Raw genomic sequence first — 19,672 nt, forward strand, 5'->3', positions numbered from 1 at the left:
GAAACAGCAAAATTGAAATGAAACAAAAAGCATTAAAACAGATTTGAAACAAAATGAGGGCACCCAAAATGTTTCGAGTTTTGAAGCAGCCCGGTGGTGGGAGGCAGGGGAGAGCCAGGGCTGTGCTCTGAGCAGCTCCGGAGCCCCATGTAGGAAGCGCAGCCCTGGCTCTTCCTGCCTCCCGCCGCTGGACTGAGCTCCGAGTGGTTCTGGCAGCCCCATGGAGATCAGCCTGGCGGCAGAAGGTGGAGCGTAGCCCTGGTTCTGCCCATCTCCCACCACCGGGCTGCACTCCGATCGGCTCCACCAGCCCCATGGAGCCTGGGCAGCATTTGTCTTTCTTGGTGCTGGGTGCAGGCTGTGCCCAGTGCCAGTTCCAGGTGGCAGCATCCTATCATCCGGCACACATCTGGAGGCCTGCACCCCCGGGAGGAGTCCAGCACAGCCCTGCAGCCCTCTCGGGGGTGCAAGCCCCCGGATCTGTGTGCCGGATGACAGGAGGCTGCCGCAGCCAGCAAATTTTGTTTTCAAGATTTTGAGGTGCCATTTCTGCAAAACCTCTGCACCTATCTCCTTGAAACTTGGCAGGCTTCATGCCCTCAAAAGGGGCTACCATCGCTGCAGTTTGCATCCAAATCAGGCAAGAAACGACAACGTTTTAGGCATCTTCATGATTCCCCATTATAGCCTATGGGCGAAATGTTGAAACAGCGAAACAATTTTGATTAAAAAAAACAGAACTGTACTTTGAAATGAAATGAAACACTGTCCCTTCTAAATAAAATCAAAGTTGAAATGAAACTATGGTGTTTTGCACAGCCCTACTCTGCAGCACTGTCCTGTTACCCCCAGCCGCCTGCTATGCCATAGAGGATCCTTTGCTCCCCACCACCCTGCAAAGCCTCTGGCTTCCTTCTTGCCTTGGGATTACAGTGGACAGGAGTGTGGTTGGCACTGTGCTGGGCCTCCCCACAGCAAACCAGTACAGGAATCCTGCCCTCCCAGCTACCCCCAATTGCCTGGTCCTTTCCTGAGTTCAAACACCAAAATCAAACTCTTAGGTCAGGCCCCTGACTTACTTAGTGACCCCAGTAGCCAGCACTCAGCCCAGCCCAGTCACTGCTGGCTGCTGCCTTTCGTATGGCGCATGGTCTGGGCACTGTTTGGGCAGGTTTGTTTGCTGTGGCTGCAGGTCATAGTGTGGTCATCTCTGTTTGAAACATGTTTAACTGCAGGATTGAAACAGAAATCCAGAAGGGATTTAGAATACAGCCAGTGCCTGTAACCCTTTTCTGCCTGGGCTCTGGCTTGCCAGCCCCATTTCACCCCTCTCATTTTATCCCACAATGCACTACATGTGAAGCAAGGGCAGCAAACAGCTGGTTGGTGATATTTTTTTGTTCATAGAAACTCTCAGTCTTCAATCCTCTGTTCCTTGGATATTCGCCGCCCCCAATTCTCGGAGAGAACCTTCCATTTCCCTTGTCTGTGGTCAGGAACAAGCTGGCATGTTTGTTCTCTTCTGCCTTCTACAGTAACTCCAAGTAATCTACTAAGGGAGCGCAGATAATCAGGCTTGTTTGGGGCCTGTACAAACAGAGCCTGCTGGTTGGGGTGATGGTGGTCCTTTCCCAGACAGTGTCACAGGAATGCTGCCTCACCTCAGGCCCTGCCTGACTAGAGTCTGCTCCTAATTATTGTTTGTTCTGGATCCGAATGCCCTGAGTCATGGCTGGCTGGGAATCATACAGCGAGTTAGCAAGTTGCTGTTGTCTGGCCTTTGGAGCAGCCAAGGCTCTTGGGACTGGGATCCCTGGCAACCAGGGAGGTTGCATGCACAAGTCTGTGCTCTGCTAGGCTCCTCTGAGGGGCTTGGGCCTGTAGGGAGGGCTCTGCCTCCATCTATCCATGCTTGGTGGCCAGAAGTCAGAGCATGCTGTATGTGGCTCCAGCAGAGTACCCTGGCTCAGCTGAAGAGGTACCTGCAGAAAAGGGTGGACCAGAAATGAGGGGATATCTCTGCCTGCAGCTAATCCATTGCATATGATGGGCATCCCAAGCCCTGTGCCCTGCCTCTCATTGTGTTGCCATGGCTGTCCTTGCAGATTGACGAGCTCTACGAGGCATACTGCATCCAACGGCGGCTCCGCGATGGAGCCCACAACATGGTCAAGGCCTATACAGCTGCTTCCCCAGGCAGCAGAGAAGCACGCGAGAGCCTGGCTGAGGCTAGCAAAGGCTACAAGGAGTACACAGAGGTGAGGCTTGCCTGCCGGGAGTACAGCCTTATGGGAGAACAGAGAGGAGTTCTGGAGGGTAGGGGACAGGGTGGGAGCTTGCAGGTAGCCCACTGGCTGCTGCTAATACATGCCTCTGGTTCCTCCTATGCCCAGAACATGTGCCTGCTGGAGAGTGAGCTGGAGAGTCAGCTGGGGGAGTTCCATGTGAAGATGAAAGGTAAAAGTCAACCCCTGCACCTTCGTTCCCATGGACTTCTACACCACTGGCCATCTCCTTACTGCATGCAGTCATGGGCCTGCCTCATATGTATAGCCAGCAGGTGAAAGGTTCTGCCCACAGGCACTTTGACTGGTGAGGTGAGGGCTTGAGCATGAGTGGTGACTCATCCATATGGTTCAAGCCATGCCTACTTGCTTAGGGGCTCTAGGACCAAGCAGAGAGGTGGGGAACAAAACCTGGCCCCTTGGTTTTCCTCTGGCCCTTGAGTCAGAGGAAGGACTTCTTGTGAGCAAGTGCTGCACAACCCAGTGCCCCTCACTCCTGACCTGCTGCCTCCTGCCCCCAGACCACCAGGGAGTGCCCCAAGCAACCCCTTGCAGGCTGGACCTATGACAGCCTGCAAGGCAAAAGCCATGGTTTCCCACATTTTTCACCTTCAAAGGAGAATCCATTTTTGATGTTTGATCCATTTTTAAAGTTTGTTCACAAACCTTTCATATATTCTTGTGACCCACTTTTGGATCCGACCCATGGGTTAAGAAATGCTGATCTAGTCCAGCCCCCTGTGAGGCAAGATCATCCTTATCCAAACTATCCCATATAACTATAATATAAATTCTTCATAAAACACCGTCAACCCTGACACGACATAAGACATAACACCCTAATCCGCCGCAGGTAAAGTAGGCCAGCATCCTGCTTCTATAAAAGGCTATTAATATATGCTCAAGAGATCCTAGAGAAGGCAATGTCCCCATGGTTCAAGTTGTGCCTACCTCTGCTTAGGAGCTCTACTTAGATGGGCTGATTCTAACTCCCTGCTCTGTGCTTCTTCAGGACTGGCTGGGTTTGCAAGGCTCTGTGCTGGGGACCAATATGAGGTATGTGGAACTGCTTGTTTGCAGCCAGTAGTAGGTGCAGCAGGGCTTGGATCATTCCCTCTGTGTGCCTGGAAACTGCCTAAAGGTCCAGAGCTCCCTGCCTTTCCCACACTTTGCCAGGTAGAGCTGAGCTGAATAAGCCTGAGCGGGCCTTTTAAGTGCAAGAGGGGAACCTTGTGGGTATCTTCCTTTTCCCAGAGACCTCCAGCAGAGAGAGAAGTACTGCTGCCTCCCGCAAATGCACCTGGCTCCATGCAGGCCTAGCTGGGAACGGCCACTGTCCACAGCAAGGCCCTACTGCAGGGGCCTGGCTGTGCCTCCAGACTTGAGGGGGAGATTGGTAGATGCTGGTATTTGGTAGAGTTTGCATGCACACCCTGTCTCAAGCCTCAAGGCAGCACTTTCTTGCTCTCAGATCTTCATGAAATATGGGCGCCAGCGGTGGAAGCTAAAGGGGCGCATCGAGGTGAATGGGAAGCAGGTGTGGGACAGTGAGGAGATGGTGTTCCTGCCCCTCATCACAGAGTTCCTCTCCATCAAGGTACAGGGCACCCCAGGTGCAAAGTATTAGGGGCAGTCAGGGTTGGGGGTGGACTTGGACTGGGTGCACCATGCCAGCCTTCCCTGGGCAAAGCTAATGCAGGTCTGCAAGGCAGGGCCACACCCTCTGGAATGGGCAGGGAAGCAGCTCTCATCTTGATCAGCTCCAGCACCAAGAAGGGTTCAAGCAACAGCACCCCCACCCCGATACATACTTCTCCTCCCAGCTGCAGGACTCCCATACTTGCAGCAGTAGGGAGAGTAGTCATGGGGTAATGAAACAGTGATCTCTGATTGCTGTGGGGTCTTGCAGTGAGACTATGCAGCTAGTTACTGCATGTTCACTGTTCTAGCTGCTGTCTTGGCATTTCCCTCTCCTGGTTTTCTTCTGACCCCCTTTAACATACACAGTGAAAGTCCCACACCAGGAAGCAAGGAGTTTTAACTATTGGCAAGGTTGCCACAAGCAGTGGAGGGCTCTGAAAGAATCTGCCTGTCTCCACTTTCCCTGAAATGGGGAATTTCCCCAGTCCCTACTGTGGTGATTCACGCCACAGCCCTGATCTGTGCTGTGCTCCAGTCCTTGATTGCTGTCCCAGAGGGAGCAGGCCAGCAGATAACTCTCCCCCAGCTATAGTGCTCCTCAGATAGGTGTGGTTGTGCCATGCTGGTGATATAGCTGTTCCAGCTGCCCTGCTATATGTATTGCACCTAGCATCTGCTGCTGCCTGGTTTGGGCTGGAAGACAGGTGCCCACCCTTTAGCTGAAAGATTGAGCTGGAGAGGCAGAATGCAGAGGTGTTGGGAGCTGGAGGGGGATAGTGGCTGCACCACTGAGACAGCAGGTGCTTGCTGCTTTAGATGCTCTGCTGTGCCCTTGGTAGTGTGCTCTGGCTGGGGGGAGTCTGGTTAGACCTTGCTGACAGGCTGTGATGTGTGTGACACACCCAGATGCTCACACTGAGGGCCATGAGCTTGTGGGGGGGCTTTAGCTCCAGGCATCCTGCCTCAGGGCTCTCACAGGGGCCTGGGCCACCTGGGCTGGTGTTTGTGCCTTATTTTGCTTCAGGCTGTCTGCTTTTTCCTGTGGTGGAGGGACAGGATACAGGCAGCAGGCATATGGGTCTGAGGAAAACCAGGAGGGGGCAGCAGCTTCCAATGAACTGAATATTTCTGTCATGTAAATCCTGATAGTTCTGGATTCTGCAGCGCTCACACTGGGGCCATGATGGCAGTGCCTAGTCGAGGTCAAGAGCATTGAGCATTGCTTGTGCTGCTTCCCCAGACTTGTGGGTAGCCATCAGACACACTCTCTCCTGCTGAGCTGTCATCAGCCCCTTCTCCTTCTCCCCCAGGTGACAGAGCTCAAGAGCCTGGCCAACCACGTGGTAGTTGGCAATGTCTCATGTGAGACCAAGGACCTGTTTGCAGCACTGCCCCAGGTGGTGGCAGTGGACATCAATGACCTGGGCACCATCAAGCTCAGCCTGGAGGTGACCTGGAAGTGAGTGAGAATGTGGACTTGAGCCCAGAGCTGCACTGCCTCTGGCTGTGCCCAGGGAAGTGGGTGGCTTCTTGAGGGTCATGGCCTGTCCCAGCAGTGCCACCCTAGGGAGGTTCTGGGTTCCTTGATCTCTACTTGAGGGCAGTTCTGAGGACCAGCAGCCATCTGCCTGGCTGTGTGCACCCTTTACCTTCCCTCCCTAACACCTACCCCAGCAGGACTGGATGTAATTAGCAGCCTCAGCTGGGGTTGAGGCTGCACTGTCCCCACCCTCCCCTTCCAGTGCTGTGGCTACTTCAGAAGAGTGTGGGGGTGGGAGAACATTGCCCATCCTCTATCCCTCTCTGAGCTCCACCAAGGGTCCCTACCTCCTCCTTCTCCTGCAGACCCCTTCCTGCTGTGTGACTGGACTCTGCTTGCTGTTGCTTTCCACGCAGCAGAACCCGGCTTGGTGCTAGCTATTATGGGGCTAATGTCAGCAGTGTGTGGCCTCTGGCTTTCCAAGCTTCCACTTGGTCATTCCTATCATTTCCAGCCCTTTACCCCATAGCACAAAGGTTTTGTGGGCTGTAACAATGAGCACAAGGAACATAAGGAGGGAGATTTGAGAGTTCAGTTCCAGGCCTGATCCTAGAGTCCTTCATCCCTGAGAAAGTAAGGTTGCATCAGCCCTGTCCACAGCTGTGCCCCTCTCACCTCGCTGCTCTTGCTCCCAGCCCCTTTGACAAGGATGATCAGCCTTCTGCTGCCAGCACGGTCAACAAAGCCTCCACTGTGAACAAGCGGTTCTCCACCTACAACCAGAGCCCACCCGACACGCCCTCCCTGCGGGAGCAGGCCTTCTATGTAAGTGCGCCCAGCTGCCCCTCTGCCTGCTCAGCTTCCTCAGGGGGCTGGGCCAGGCCAGGTTGGAAACACCCATGGCTGGGGGGAGGGGGACTTGACTGGGCTGGGGAGAGTGGGATCCCATGTTCATCCTGAGCTGTCAGGAGGGTCCTGTATGAAGGACATGTTTCTCTCTCAGGGACATGATGCGTGCACATCGACATGGGGCATCCCAAAGGTTGGGACTTTGCTCTTGCTTTCATATGCTTTGACCACAGTGGAGTTGGGCTGTAGCACTGCAGGCCACATGTGACAAGTGAGCTTCACAGCAGCACAGCCTTCAGGACTGCTGCTTTATTGATTTCTTTTTCCTACATGTTTTCCTGGGAAAGGAGGGAGCAGCCCTACCAGCCAGCCAAATACTCAAGAGACCCCCTGTAGCTCCCAGGGGAGGGAGAGGCGAGCTGTGGCTTTCTGCTCCCTCTGTTCCAGCCATGAGGTCCAGAGACAGAGTCATAAGCCCCTCTCCCTCCCTGCTGACAGCTGCCTCTTCTCTCTGCCTAAGAGCACAGCACGGGCAGCCACCAACAAGCACAGGTGGTCTTTGCTGGACATCTTCCGTGAGACGCTCCTCGAGAAGCTGTCTCGGAGCTGCTCCTGCAGCGATGTCTCCTCAGTCGAACTTGGGAGATGTCCACGGCAGGGCTCTGTAAGTTCTCTGGCTCAAGCCGGCCTGTAGCTTAGCTTGGGTGGCTTAGTCACCTGACGTAGCTCTAGCTGCATCCTGCCTCCTACTCACTAGTCGGTTTTTAGGTAGGTACCTGCTTTGTGTGGCCAGAAATGGGTAGGGCTTCCCAGCCATAGGGGGCCAGGCCTGCAGGACTCCCATCAGTTGGAAAGGAGGGTGTGGGGGCTTGATGGAGTTTCTGGGATGTCTCCAGTCCCTGCTATGGAGGACTGACAGGGACTGGCAGTGGCCAGTTGACTCCAAGGCTGGACACTCCATTGCCTAGCTGCACTGAGATCTGTGTGAGAGCTGAGACCTGGAGCAGTGTTCTGCCTGCCATGGAGAGCCCTCGCCATCCCTGGCCTCCCTGAGAGTCAGCCTGGTCTTGGGCAAGAGGGAAAGAGCAGGCACTAGTGAGTATGAGGCTTTTCCCCTGCCTTGCATGCTCTGCTGCACAGTAGTCTGGTGTGCCAGCTTGCTGCAGCCCCCTGCAGGCTGGTGGTGGTGGTGCAGTAGCTGCTTTCCATAGTCGTAGACCTTTTCCCCTTTGGCTGTGAGCTGCATCCGTATCCTGGTCTTTCCCATCCAGTCCTTACCTGGCATAAGATGCACCTCCAGCCCCCTCATGCAGCAGATGAACAGAAGCCTCTGGTCTGTGTATGCACTTCTGAGCCCTCCCTGCCTTAAGATTGTACAGGCTGCCCCCTCGCACCAGCCGTGAGCATGGGATCCATCCATCATGAGCTTCGGAGGCTCTGGGTCAGGTCCTGGAGGGCAGGTGCTGAAGGCTGTACCCAGAGCCTGGTCTAACAGTTAAAGCTGGGTCTAGGAGCTGAGATTCTTAGTTTCCATGTGGGATGTAAGTGGAGAGTAGTGGCTTAGAGCAGGGAGCTTGGGAGCCTGGATTCTATCCCAGCCCTGGGAGAAAGTGTGGGGGGTGGCAATTAGAGCAGGAGTGGCTGGGACCTGGCTCCTGGGTTCTGGCATAAGCTCTGAGAGTGGAGGAGGGGACTCTGGTTACCCCAGGGAGTGCAACTTGGGAAACAGGTGAGGCAGAGACTGAACTGGCCAATGCTGGTGCTTGCTGTGACATTCCTTCCTGCCCCAAAGCCACTCCCATGCTGGTGGGAAAAGAAAAACAGATTCCTGTATGCCTGGCCTGGCTCATGCCAGCCTGAGCTCCAGGTGGCAACACTCTCCTCCGAAACTGTCCCTGGGAGCACTGGGCTGGGAGGCTTTAGTAACATCTGAGAGAGAGGCTGAGTTGGCATCTCTTCTGGCCTGGGCACTCCTCCAAGTGTGGGTGGGTCGTGTCTGAGATCTGGCCTGGCCTGAACTCATTCCACACCCTGGTGAATCTTCTCCAAAGACTTATGGGTGCCACAAGGGTCACTGTCAAGGGACCTCAGGATGAGGGGACCTCTTGGAGCTTCTAGGGAATGATGTTGAGCCCTGGGAGAAATGGTTGCTAACTTGTGGGCATTCCCTGCCAGACTTTGGTGCCTCCAGGGGTCCCAGGGGGTCTGAGGGATGGTTGCTGCAATGAAGAAGCACTAGAGGCCAAGTTGAGCTGGCATGAGCTCCTGGAGGAGAAGGGAGCCATTGCCAGGGCTTGCTGGACCCTTGGTGACCTGCTGTGCTCTCCCTAGAACATGCTGCGGCGACAGGAAGAGCTGGAAAATGGCACAGCCTGGTCCATCTCGTCAGAGTCGTCGGACGATTCCTCTAGCCCCCAGCTGTCAGGCAGCACCCGCCATGCCTCCCACAAACCCATTGTGCAGCCTGAGGTGCAGGCCTCTGCTCCTGCCATAGAGATCTCCTTCTCCCAGCAAGAGGAAGCAGGAGCAGGTACCCCTGCTATGGCTGAACCACCCAGTCAGCAGCAGGAGCCATGCTGTGTCAGAAAGGAGGTGGTGGCAAATGGACACGTGCCCTACTTCCGGACTCTGAGCCAAATCAGCGAGGCCAGCATTGACGCAGCAATGGATGGCAGGGAGCTCAAGGCCACAGGGGGCGCAAGTACCCATGTGCAGGAGGCTTCTCCAGCCCCTGAGGACTCCAGTGCCAGGGAGCTGCCTCCTTTAGAAATGAACTCCCTCCCTGGGTCTTCAAATCCAGTGCCAGAGACCAGGGTGAGGAAGGACAGAGGGCAGGAAGCTAAGCCCCGCGCGGCTGTCTCTTGGGCTGAGGCCTGTGTGCCCATGCTGGTGCAACCCGAAACAGCCATGTGCCAAGCCCTGGCACCCCAGGTGTGCAAGGTGACCCCAAGTCAGCCAGTAGTGTTGAAGCAGGTCTTGGAGGAGGAGAAACCAACCCCTGCACCCACAGAGGTGCCAAGGGTGAAACCTGTGGACTCTGGCCTGGATGAAGCCATCAGCTCACTGAGCTCAGCCCTGGATGACTACCGGGGGCAGTTTCCTGAGCTGCAGCCCTTGGAGCGGGAGCTGAAACGTCTGGAGGAGATCCTCATGGTAAGGAGGTAGCACTGGGTGGGGGCTGGTCCTGACTCCTCCCTGCACTGTTGGGGGCAGTAGGCTGTGAGCAGCATGTGCCCCTGAGATAGGGGGCAGGGGCCCAGGGGCAGCGCTCCAGCCCTGTTAAGGATCCCAGCTCCTGGGCAGGATGGTCAGAGCAGGGTGAGTGGAAAGTCCCCTGTGGCCTCTGTGCCCTTGTGTCAGATCCTGGGGTGATGGGAAGCAGATGCAGCATGGAGTACTGTGCCAGCTCAGCCTGCTGCTCTGAGGACCGGCTTGTCTGCCAGCTAGCCCTGCCTGTGGAGCGAGGCATCTGCTGCCTCTGAGTGGGGTGGAGCAGCCCAGACATTAGGGCCTCTGGTAAGGGTCCTGGTAGGTACAAGTGCTAGGTGGGGTGCGCTCGGGTACAGGCCCTGCACGTCATCACACTGCCCTTACTTCCCTGCAGCACAAGCAAGGCGTCTTCCTCAGCCGTGCCTCCAGCATGAGCCTGACGGTGGAGCACGCGCTGGAGAGCTTCAGCTTCCTAAACACCTCTGACATGGATGACTCAGAGTGCTCAGAGGAAGAAAGTGGCAGGAGCGAGAGGTAGGTGCGCAAGGGGGGTTGTCGGGCTGGGCTGGGCAGTGCTGAACTGGGAACCTCAGTCCTAATCCTGTGTTCTGAGTAGGGTGAGTAGTGCCAGGCAGCCTGCCCCGGGCTAGCTGCCCCAGTCCATGTGGCCTCCTGGCCACCCCAGTGCTGTGGAGCTACCAGAGAGGGCCCTTGCCTCCCTAGGCGAGTGCCCTGGGTTCCAGAAGCCATGACAATGTTGCCCAGCCTTGACATGGCCACCTCCATAGAGCCCCGTAGGCCTCAGGCCTGCAAGTTGTGTGATGGCAGCGCCACCTGGTGGTGTGGCCTCTGTGGTGCTTTCCTGGTGCAAGGAGCAGCTTCTTCCTGGGCCTGGGATGCGGAGACACACCCATGGCCCAGCTGCTGCCACCTCCCCTCCAGGGTGCAGCTAGACTTGGGGGCTGGGCCCTTTGATAGAGCAACACATCTGGCTCATTGCCTGCTCTACAGGTATCTGGAGACTGCCTGTAGATCTGACATAGACCTCAGTCTTTTTGGTCCCTGGCATGGCATGCTGCCTATGGCTACCACCCCAGTGGGAGAAGGGACAAGAGCTCTAGATAGCTGGGCTCTGCTCTTGCAGGACATGAGTCAATTCTAGTGAGTGTAATGGAGGACCAGGACTCCTGGGACTATGCTGGTGACTTGCTGTGCAGTCATAGGCAAATCTCTTCCCTCTCAGTGTGAGGGGGGCTGTACCCCCTCCCTCCAGACAAACCCAAGGGCTTGAGTGTCCTTTGATCCCTCAGGCAGAAGCTGCTCTGGCTTCCAATGTGCTTTCCTCTGATCAAGGGCCACTTCTGAGGTCTCCTGGGTTAGGATCAGGTCCTGTTCCTTGCCCCCACACAAGCCTCCGCCCTGGCTATGGCAATATAGCGAGTCCTACAGAAACTTTTAACTTGCTGGCACCAAAATGCAAGACATTACAAACCCAGCCCTGGCATGGAGGAGCTCTTCCTCTGGGAGGGAGACTGGGAGCAGCATGTCTGCTGGCTAGTGGGTGTGCAGTACAATGGGGATAGGAAAACCAGGAAGCATGTTGACGTGTTCCACTCCTGTACCCATAGGAAGGCTGGTAGTGCCCGAGCTGGGGATGGGGCTCTAGGCATCTGTGAGGTGATGGCTGAGGACACTGGCATCTGCAGCGGCTCTGAGGGAAGCACTGACCCCATGAGCACTGGCAATGAGTTCCTGGACAGGGCTCTGGTTCTTCATCTCAATAACTGCAACCTTCTGCTGCTGGTGAGTGTGAGAAAATGAAAGGCATTCCTTCCAGGGAGGTGGCCATTCCCGGGCTGGTAGGGATGGCACAGAGTCTGAGCACTAACAGGAACTGTGATGGGCTCCATTGCTGTCTTTGCCAATGCTAGGGTCACCCTACCTGCTTGCCAGGGTCTGACAGATGCTGTGGGTTGGCATCCACTGCTGCCTGCTCAATGCTACAAGTGGCATGGCACAGCAGAGGGGGCTGTGGTGCCACTTAGAGATTCCTCCTGCCAGTCCCTGCCTCAGGAGCTTTGCTGTAATTGTACCTTCCAGAAACTGGGCACATTTGGCCCCCTGCGGTGTCGAGAGATGTATGCCCTGGACAAGCTGATGAGGGAGGCACAGGTGCTGGAGATCGTCTGCCAGCTGACAGAGAAGTCAGGGGCAGCTGGCACAGCCATGGAAGGTACACGTCCTTAGTGTAGAACGTGTCTCGGGGGTGTGGGCCAGGGTCACCAGGCCATGCTGAATAATGGGTTCCATGCTGGATCATGACAAAGAGGGGGCTGTCATAATGCAGGAAGAGCACTGGTCATTGACAGGTCTATGCTGGATCAGAGGGGATGAGACAGTCCTAGGCCAGCACTGTCTCCTCAGAAAAGGAGCACTTGTTGATGGGTCTGTGGGAAGGGGTCTCCCAGGCTGGATGCCCAACTCTGGTCCCCCAACTTTGGATGCCCAACTGAGCAGTGTCTGAATCTGCAGTGGAGGTGACTGACTTGATGCCTTTGTGCTATGTGAACACAGCTCTGACTGACTGTGTCTGTGCCTGCAGTGGTGCAATTCTCCACCCGGAAGGAAGGTGTGTTGCCCTTCTGGGATTGCTGTGTGGAGCTGCCCAATGTCTACACCTGTCCTGTAGAGAGGTTTCTACAGGCACTCAGTGCTCAGTACACAGTGCCCATCAGTGAGCGGCAACTGGGCTTGGCAGACTCAGGTGAGTGTTGTCTCAGGTCTCACTGTGCACAGACACTTTAGGAGCCACTGCTGTCTCTGTCTGCCATCTTTGGGGCCCATAAGCATCCTCATTGCCGAGGTGGGCTTGGGGCTTTTGGGCAGCTCTGGAAAAAGGCATCAGCTTGCCATGTGTCAGCTCTGATTGACAGCCAGATGCATCGCTTCTCTCCAGCATGCCCAGCCCAGATGGGGGGGCACTGAGGCAGAAAGAGCAGTTCTGAGAGAAGAACCTAGACATCCTGGCTCTCAGTTCTGTGCTTTGACTAAACCAGGGACTCTCAGCCAGGGTGCTGCAGCTCCCTGGAGTGTCTCAAAATCCTTTCAAGGGTGCTATGGGGTGCCACACAAATTTAGGAGTGCATATATGATTCACAAGATAAACCCAGAGATTTCAAACAGGAATCCATGGTGGTAAACTGTCTGACCTGTTGGGGTCTTTCTGAGTTGTTTGGAACAGAAAAATTGTTCTAAAGTTTTTTTGTAGTCAAAAAATGAGTGAAAGCCAAGAGCTGGCACTTTCTGAATGCACCTTGAGTCTAAGGAGGTTGACAATCACTGAGCTAGAGCATTGTTTCCCTCTAAAAAATGCCAGGACATGGCAAAGAGCCAGCTGTCGGGTGCTGTCCTGGTGCTGGAAACCCTGCACAGCTGGTGCCTCTGGACTGTGTTCCCAACAAGGTGTCTGGGAATGCAGAGAAGCCCCAACCCTACCCTGCCTCCGCTTATGATGATACTGACCTGGCATTCTCTCCTTGCAGTCTGTGTGAAGCTGGTGGAGGATGTGCTGGATCGTCGGCTGCCCAAGCGGCCTGGGAGCAGCCATGGGGAACAGGTCACCATCTTCCAGTACTGGAGCTACTTTGAGTCATTCAGCATAGAGTCCCTGGACTCCTATGTTATGGAGCTGGCTGAGGAAGGTAGGCACCTGTGTCCTTGCCCTGCTCCACCCTGATGTGAGTAATGGCACAGACAGGCCCTATCTGTCACTCACCAATGCACCCTGCTGACAAAGCACCAGCAGGCATGCTGGGCCAAGCTAGGATAGGCCTGCCCCCCCCTCAGACATTTCCCACACATGTTGCTCTAAGCTATAGGTAGGAAAACAACAGGGCAGTGCCTGCAGAGAGGGTCTGTCTTCTCTCCCAAGTTGAGTAGGGGCATGTCCTGGCTCACCTAGTGCTGGGAGATGTGGATGCATCTTGCCAGGGCTCATTGCCCCATCTCCCTTGCAGTACTGCTGGCACAGAACCTGAACTCAGATGACCAGGATGTGGTGCTGAAGGCACTGAAGCGAGTACCTGAGAGCCGGCTTAAGAAGGAGGGGCTGAAGGCCTTGAGCTCACTGCTCGTGGAGGGCAACAGCAAGGTCATCAGCGCTGTGTCTGCTCAGCTGCGCAACCTGGCAGAAAACCCCCGCTTCCGGGAAAGAGTAAGTGCCAGCTGCCTGACACCTCCAGTGCTCCTGCAGGATGCCTGCCTGGGGGATCCCAGGCATGTGGAGCCTTTGGAGAATGAAAGGAAGAGACAAGAGGGCTTGTCCCTAGGGCTTTGGGGTCCCTTCCAGCCCTGTGATTCTGTGAAGAACTAAGGGAGGTAGTGAATTGGAAGGAAAGGTGGGAGGGAGGGGGTGTGGGTGCGGAAGACCTGGGTGTGCAAGGCCCAGTGGTGGGGATGGTGCTTGAAGAGGCCCTGTCTGTGGATGGGGCTGGCTGAGTTGCCGCCCTGCTCTCAGCTCCCAGTGCCCTCCTGGCAGACATGCTGATCTCTGCCTCCCCCCAGGCTTTGGTCTGTTACTTGGAACAGCTAGAAGATGAAGAGGTGCAGACACGCATCGGTGGATGCGCAGCCCTGGGGTGTCTCAAGGTCAGTGCAGCCCTCCTCTTGCACCTCCCGTGCATGGGTGTCCATGGAAAGGAACTGCCCCTCCCTTTCCCTGTACCCAGTTACATCCCAGGGAGGTATGTGGGGCCTAGGGGCAGCAGAGTATGTATAGGAGGTGCGGTCAAGAGGGGGAGCTCCCTGCTGCCATTGTGCTTGGTAGCCAGGCCCACAGGGCTTGCTCTGAGCTTGCACCCAGGAGATCTCTTCTCTAATCCTACCCATGAGGCAGTTTTGCCTCAAAGGTCTCTCTGGCCTTGAGCAAAAGGAATCAGTGCTTCCTGGGCAAAGGAGAAACTGCATGGCAGCACCATCCTGTGTGCTGGACTCTGAGTGCTACAGACAGCCTGGCTGCACCTGGCACAGGGAAGTGCAGTACTGAAGGAAGGGCATGAATAGACTCCAGGAACCTCCCACCCAAGTCCTTTGATCTTCAGCCAAGGCCAAGAGGCCAGGCTGGAGCAAGGGAGGAAAACAGCCCAGGGGAGGCATGGGTGGACGTGAGTGGGTCTGCAGAGGGAATGAATGAAGTGGCACTGCTCCCCTCCCAGAAGTCCCAAAATGTGCTAGTTATCTGAACGTGGAGAGGAACTGGGAGAAAGCTCAGACCCAGCCTCAGTCATTTTCCTGAGCAGGCAGCTGGGGCCTGGAGCAGGGCCTGGACATGCACGTGGAGCCCTTCGTCTCCCATCCCCTCCCCTGAAGGGGGAAAAGAATGGAGGTCTTCAAGTGGCACTGGGCCTGGTCCCCTGGGTCCCTCATACTACTAGAACCAGCCTGCTGCCCATGGGGTGGGTGGCAAGGGGGTGGGGTGGGAGCGGCCTGTTCCCATGCAGTGCCAGTATGCTGCCTGCCTTGGTGCATCCTCTCCCAGAGGCCAGGGCAGGGCCATGCCCACAGCCAGGGCAGTGGTGGCAGGTGTGGGATGTGCTCAGTGCTTTGCATTCCTCTTCCAACAGGCCAAAGAGAGCATTGAGCAGCTGGTGTATCTGTGCCAAACTGACAAGGAAGATGTGCGGGAAGCAGCCAAGCAGAGCCTGATGCTGTGTGGTGAGCACTCTGCTATTCCCTTCCCCACCCCCAGCCCCACAGCAGATGGCTCCAGTAGCAGACAGGGCCTTCTAGAGCCCACAAGTCTGCTTGCAGGGCTCCGTGCCCCAGCACTGCCTGGGCTAGCTCGCCTGGTGGGAGGACTGGCTGGCTGGCCGTGGCAGAGGCCTTGGTTCCATTCCTGGCTTCACACACAGTCCTGTAGCAGAGCCCTGTTGTGCCACCAGGGCTTTCCCCTCCCCTTGTGTGGGAGCCATCCCAGGACCTGCCTGGAGTAAGAGCTGACACGGGGCTCCATCACTCTGCAGGCAGGATGGCCTGTGAGCCAATGCTGTTCAGGTGCTCCAGAAACCTGTATTGCTAAGTGTCCTTGTTATTTATTATCATTTATTAGACGGCACTGAGAGAACCATCTGATTGGCTAACTAGGCTTCCGGGTCAGGAGAGCAGCCACACAGGTTGGGATGTGTTAGCCGGAGTCGTGTCCCCTCCCTGCTCCTGCTGCTTTGCTCACAGTTGTCTGTTTTGGATCCTGTTGGCCGTGCCATTTTTTTTTTTTAAATGCCTGTCTTTGCTGTCTGTGGCGCTCCCAGTTCGCGTGGGCACATCGTGCACAATGTCATGACCAAATCTGTCTGTCACTGTTGCTGAATGCCATTGGCCTGCTCACGTGCACGTGTTTGTGAGAGACTGCTGCCCTCTGGTGGCTACAGATAACACCAGATGAAAGAAACGTTTCTTTCCTTAGCTGAGGTGGTAGAGACTATAGCTTCTGGAATACAGTCTCTTAGGTCTCTAGCCCGCCTCCACAGATTAAATTATTCAAGATTAAACTTAATTTGAACATCAAAACCCCAAGACCCTTAGGGTATGTCTGCATCAGGGCAGCAGAGGTCTCAGCCTCGCCATCAAGGAAACAAGTACCATCAGCTTGCTCCACCTATGTCAACCTTGGAAATGAGGTGAGGATGGCCTGGGAGAATTGCTTTTAAGCACACTAGAAAGCCAGGCTTTGAGAGTGGCACTACAGCATCCCTGGTGCCCAATTCCAGGGCTGACATACATGGAACAGGAACAGGTGGGCAGGACCTACCAGTATTTCCTTGGTGGTGAGACTGAGCACTCTGCTGCTAAAGTCTAGAAACGTCCTTAGCCTGAAGCTAGCTGTTGCAATCTCTGTCCCTGTTCTTGGAGAGTTGCACGCTGGGGAAATGAGAATACATCTAGCGTAGTCTTTTCTCTTTATTGCTCTGCTGAGACGCCAGGGTGTGGAGGGTTTAGGTTGGCCACAACCCATGGCTGCGTCTTGGAAGACAGCTAATTGGCCAGGCAGGGACCACAGCTGGTGTTGATGGCTGACCGTGGCTTATTTTTGCAGGGGAGGATGGTAAGTCTGCTCACCGCCGGCTGGAGGAAACCCTGGACAGCTTACCAAGGATCTTTGCCCCAGGCAGCATGGCCAGCACGGCTTTCTGAGAGATGCCAGTACTTACTTACCCTGATCCCTTTGGGGCAGAGGCACTGTTGAGCTGCCCTAGGCTCACATGGACTGGTCCAGACCCAGCGTGTCATGGCCTGACACAGCTCCCAGGCCTTTGGAACAATGAGCAGTATTAGGACGTTCCCAGCAGCTCGCACAGCCCACTCACTGCCTTACACAGCACAGCTTTCCCTCACACCTGGACACTGGGCTAGAGGGGGCTGCTGCATACATGATGTCACAGTCTCTCTGGGGATTGGGGCCTTGGACACTCCTCTCCTACCTTGCTTCTCTATTTGAACTTGCTGGGTGGAGCTGGAGTTCATGCACCCCATGCAGGAGATCAGTTTGGCATATGAAGGCTGCATCAGGACTCCTCTTCTACTTGCCTTCCAGTAGCTTGCAGGCTGCTTGGCCTTCCTGGGATGGACATGCACTTTGAAGCTGTTATTTCTTCTTGGGAGCTCCTTTGCTATGGGGATTGTCCCCATTCAATGCTTGGCGTTCCCAGGACTTAATAAAACAAGACATAAATATTAATATATTCTGCTGGCATTTCTTCTTTTCAGCTCCAAGTGCCTCCTGCCTACCCATCCCCGGTGTTGGCTGCGGGGAGCACACAGCATTATGCAGGGACCCAGACTGCAGCCTTCCCCTGGGGCTTAGCTGGTGGTTTTTAAGGCGTGCTGGGTAGAGGGCATGGAAAGGAGAACCAGACAGAGGGACACACAGACAGAAGCTGCCACCTTTTTTGGGGGGGTTTTAATTTAATTTAATTTTTTATTTACAGAATTTTTTTGCAGAAAAACAAGTAAAAAATCCTTTTCTATAAAGTCTCTATAAATCTATATATAATGTAATTACAGAGAATGGCTAATTTTGATTTAAATTCAGAAATAAAAATAAACCTTTAACGAGTGAAGGTGTCATTTTGTGACAGTGTTGCAGGCAGCAGGGAGTCGGGACTGGGGAGTTCTAGGGCTCTGGGCTATGCTATTGTGGGTTTGTTAGCAGAGCAGGAGGGCTACTTCCTGCTCAGCCCTTTGTCTGGGTCCCCTGGCAGATCAAGTTGTACCTCTCTGTACCTGCCCACTTGTAATGCAGGGATGCTGAACCTCCCAGGACTAGCTAGCTAAATTGTCAAAGTTTTCTAGCAAAACCTCCGACAGGGCTATCTGTAGTGTTCTCACATCCAGCCTGGGAATGTAGGGGGCTCACGGGTCTCCCAGGGCTGATGCCAAGTGTGCGAATAGTGACTGTAGTTCTGTGATGCAGTAACATATAAAGGCCTCAGCAAGCAAAAGGCCACCACACAAAGGACTCTTCTTGCTGTGGGTTCTAGGTATTCAACACTCTGGCTTCTGTAACATACAGAACTAACCCACACCCCCACCTCCATGTCAATGAAGGCAGTTGCCAGTACAAGGACCAGAGGCAGGCAGACAACCACCCAAACTAAGCCCCACCAATGGAGCTGTCAGGAGAAATGCCTGTTCCTTGCCTCACCATCTGCATGAAGCTGAGAAGGAGGCCATTTGTGTATGAAACAAGGATGACGATAGGCCCAACTTGTGTAGCGTGTCAGCAACCTGGCAGGGGCAACAGCTGGAGAGTGAGTTTTTTTTTCTGCTTATAACTCACCCACCAACAGCTCCTTTGTGTTAAGTGAGTTGCAGGGTGCAGATGTGTCAAAAACCTGTCTGAGAATAGCACAGGAATGCATGTGGGCCATCTTCTTTAAGGACATGGAGTAGAGGCTGATCATGAGGTTCTTGCCTCAACTCTGTGGTCTCCACATCAGTCTTGCAATCTAATGAAAACCCCAGTACACAGAGCCCTTTGTGGAAGGGTTCAGAGTCAGGGCTATCTTAAGGCTTGTTCTTTTGCCAAAGAAACCTTCTTCTGACCGAGAACATGAGCCTCAGCCACTCAAATAATGGATCTTGGAGCCACAACAGCTGGCTCTATATTCCCAACATTAGTGGTATGAACCAGACACTTGGATACCAGTGTGCAGGCTGGCTTGTACTTGTGGGAACTGGCATCTGGTAAAGCTTTAACTCCTTTCTTCCACCATGCTGAGCTTTCTGCAGTGCTCAGGGACATGGGGAGAGCTGTGCAGCCCCAGCATGTGACCCTGGGAAAGATGATGGGGAGGGGAGTGGCTAAAGTTCTTACTAGTCATCCCTTACTTTCTGTCCAGAAGGAAAAATGTAACTTCCATTAACTGGCAGAGGTCCCCCATATATCAGATAGCTGGTGTTTTATGTTGTAGCTCAGTTTTCAAATAAGAGCATCAACCCAAATGGAATTTTATTGGGGACACTTATTCTACACTTGCCTTAAGTTACAGTGATAGGTTGTTCTGAAACAGGCATTCTTCAGGTGTGTTGGCAACTTGGACATGGCAGGACTGAAAACCTGAGACAAGAACCAATGGCAGAAATTTGTCCTTTGGGCTGTGGGATGTCCTGCAAAGAACCAGGACAGTAACAGTGATGGGGGTGACTGGATTCAAAAACCTTGTGCTTTCAAAGTCTGCTTTCACTATTTGGCCTTAACTTGTCATCTTAAACAATGTTAGTGCCTCTTCTTTGAAAGGCAAAATAGATTTCTCCCTTCTCTGAACTCCATAAAAGCTAAAAGGATCTTGCATAAACCTAGAAAAATAGCCAGCAGGCAGAGACTGAGCCTGGAAATCTATCCTCTAAAAGAGTGTTAGTTCAGCATGGTAGGAACAAGAAAGATTGGATTGGATGCTGCCCTCTTAAGGCTGCTGCTTTCCAGACCTGAGATTACTGATAGGAATCTAGGTTATGCATGGGAAACCAGAGGCGGTTCTTTGGTGACAAAATACAAAAACCTTTGCTTTCTCCCATGTCTTGAGCAGTGGACAAGTGCACTTGGCTCAGTCTGTTTAGATATCTAAGCACTACCCCGATCAGTATTAAGAGACAGACAGGGCTGCACCAGGCTCTGAGCAAGTGCAGTCATGGCAGAATGGTTGGATGTGTT

At 54.3% G+C, this 19,672-nt stretch overlaps 1 protein-coding gene across 9 annotated transcripts in view; it reads left to right on the plus strand.

Annotated features, from left to right (window-relative positions):
• Positions 1 to 17,575, plus strand: part of FAM65A (family with sequence similarity 65 member A) — a 131,024-nt gene extending 113,449 nt beyond the window's left edge. For 6 of the 9 annotated variants that reach the window (XM_019535555.1, XM_019535556.1, XM_019535557.1 and 3 more), the window contains 17 exons: positions 2,106 to 2,258; positions 2,394 to 2,457; positions 3,298 to 3,341; positions 3,757 to 3,882; positions 5,237 to 5,385; positions 6,102 to 6,231; positions 6,776 to 6,919; positions 8,587 to 9,408; positions 9,860 to 9,999; positions 11,094 to 11,268; positions 11,566 to 11,698; positions 12,068 to 12,229; positions 13,008 to 13,166; positions 13,482 to 13,678; positions 14,029 to 14,112; positions 15,087 to 15,177; positions 16,556 to 17,575. In XM_019535555.1, the coding sequence (XP_019391100.1) occupies positions 2,106 to 2,258; positions 2,394 to 2,457; positions 3,298 to 3,341; positions 3,757 to 3,882; positions 5,237 to 5,385; positions 6,102 to 6,231; positions 6,776 to 6,919; positions 8,587 to 9,408; positions 9,860 to 9,999; positions 11,094 to 11,268; positions 11,566 to 11,698; positions 12,068 to 12,229; positions 13,008 to 13,166; positions 13,482 to 13,678; positions 14,029 to 14,112; positions 15,087 to 15,177; positions 16,556 to 16,653 (2,871 nt within the window). In that variant the 3' untranslated portion in view covers positions 16,654 to 17,575. Of the gene's footprint in view, positions 1 to 2,105; positions 2,259 to 2,393; positions 2,458 to 3,297; positions 3,342 to 3,756; positions 3,883 to 5,236; positions 5,386 to 6,101; positions 6,232 to 6,775; positions 6,920 to 8,586; positions 9,409 to 9,859; positions 10,000 to 11,093; positions 11,269 to 11,565; positions 11,699 to 12,067; positions 12,230 to 13,007; positions 13,167 to 13,481; positions 13,679 to 14,028; positions 14,113 to 15,086; positions 15,178 to 15,571; positions 15,636 to 16,555 lie in introns of all 9 variants that reach the window. The other 3 variants (XM_019535554.1, XM_019535558.1, XM_019535559.1) reach the window with 3 other exon arrangements.
• The last annotated feature ends 2,097 nt before the right edge of the window (positions 17,576 to 19,672 follow it).

The sequence above is a fragment of the Crocodylus porosus genome, unplaced genomic scaffold, assembly GCF_001723895.1.
Source record: "Crocodylus porosus isolate Cpor-Errol unplaced genomic scaffold, CroPor_comp1, whole genome shotgun sequence".
Classification (NCBI taxonomy): domain Eukaryota; kingdom Metazoa; phylum Chordata; order Crocodylia; family Crocodylidae; genus Crocodylus; species Crocodylus porosus.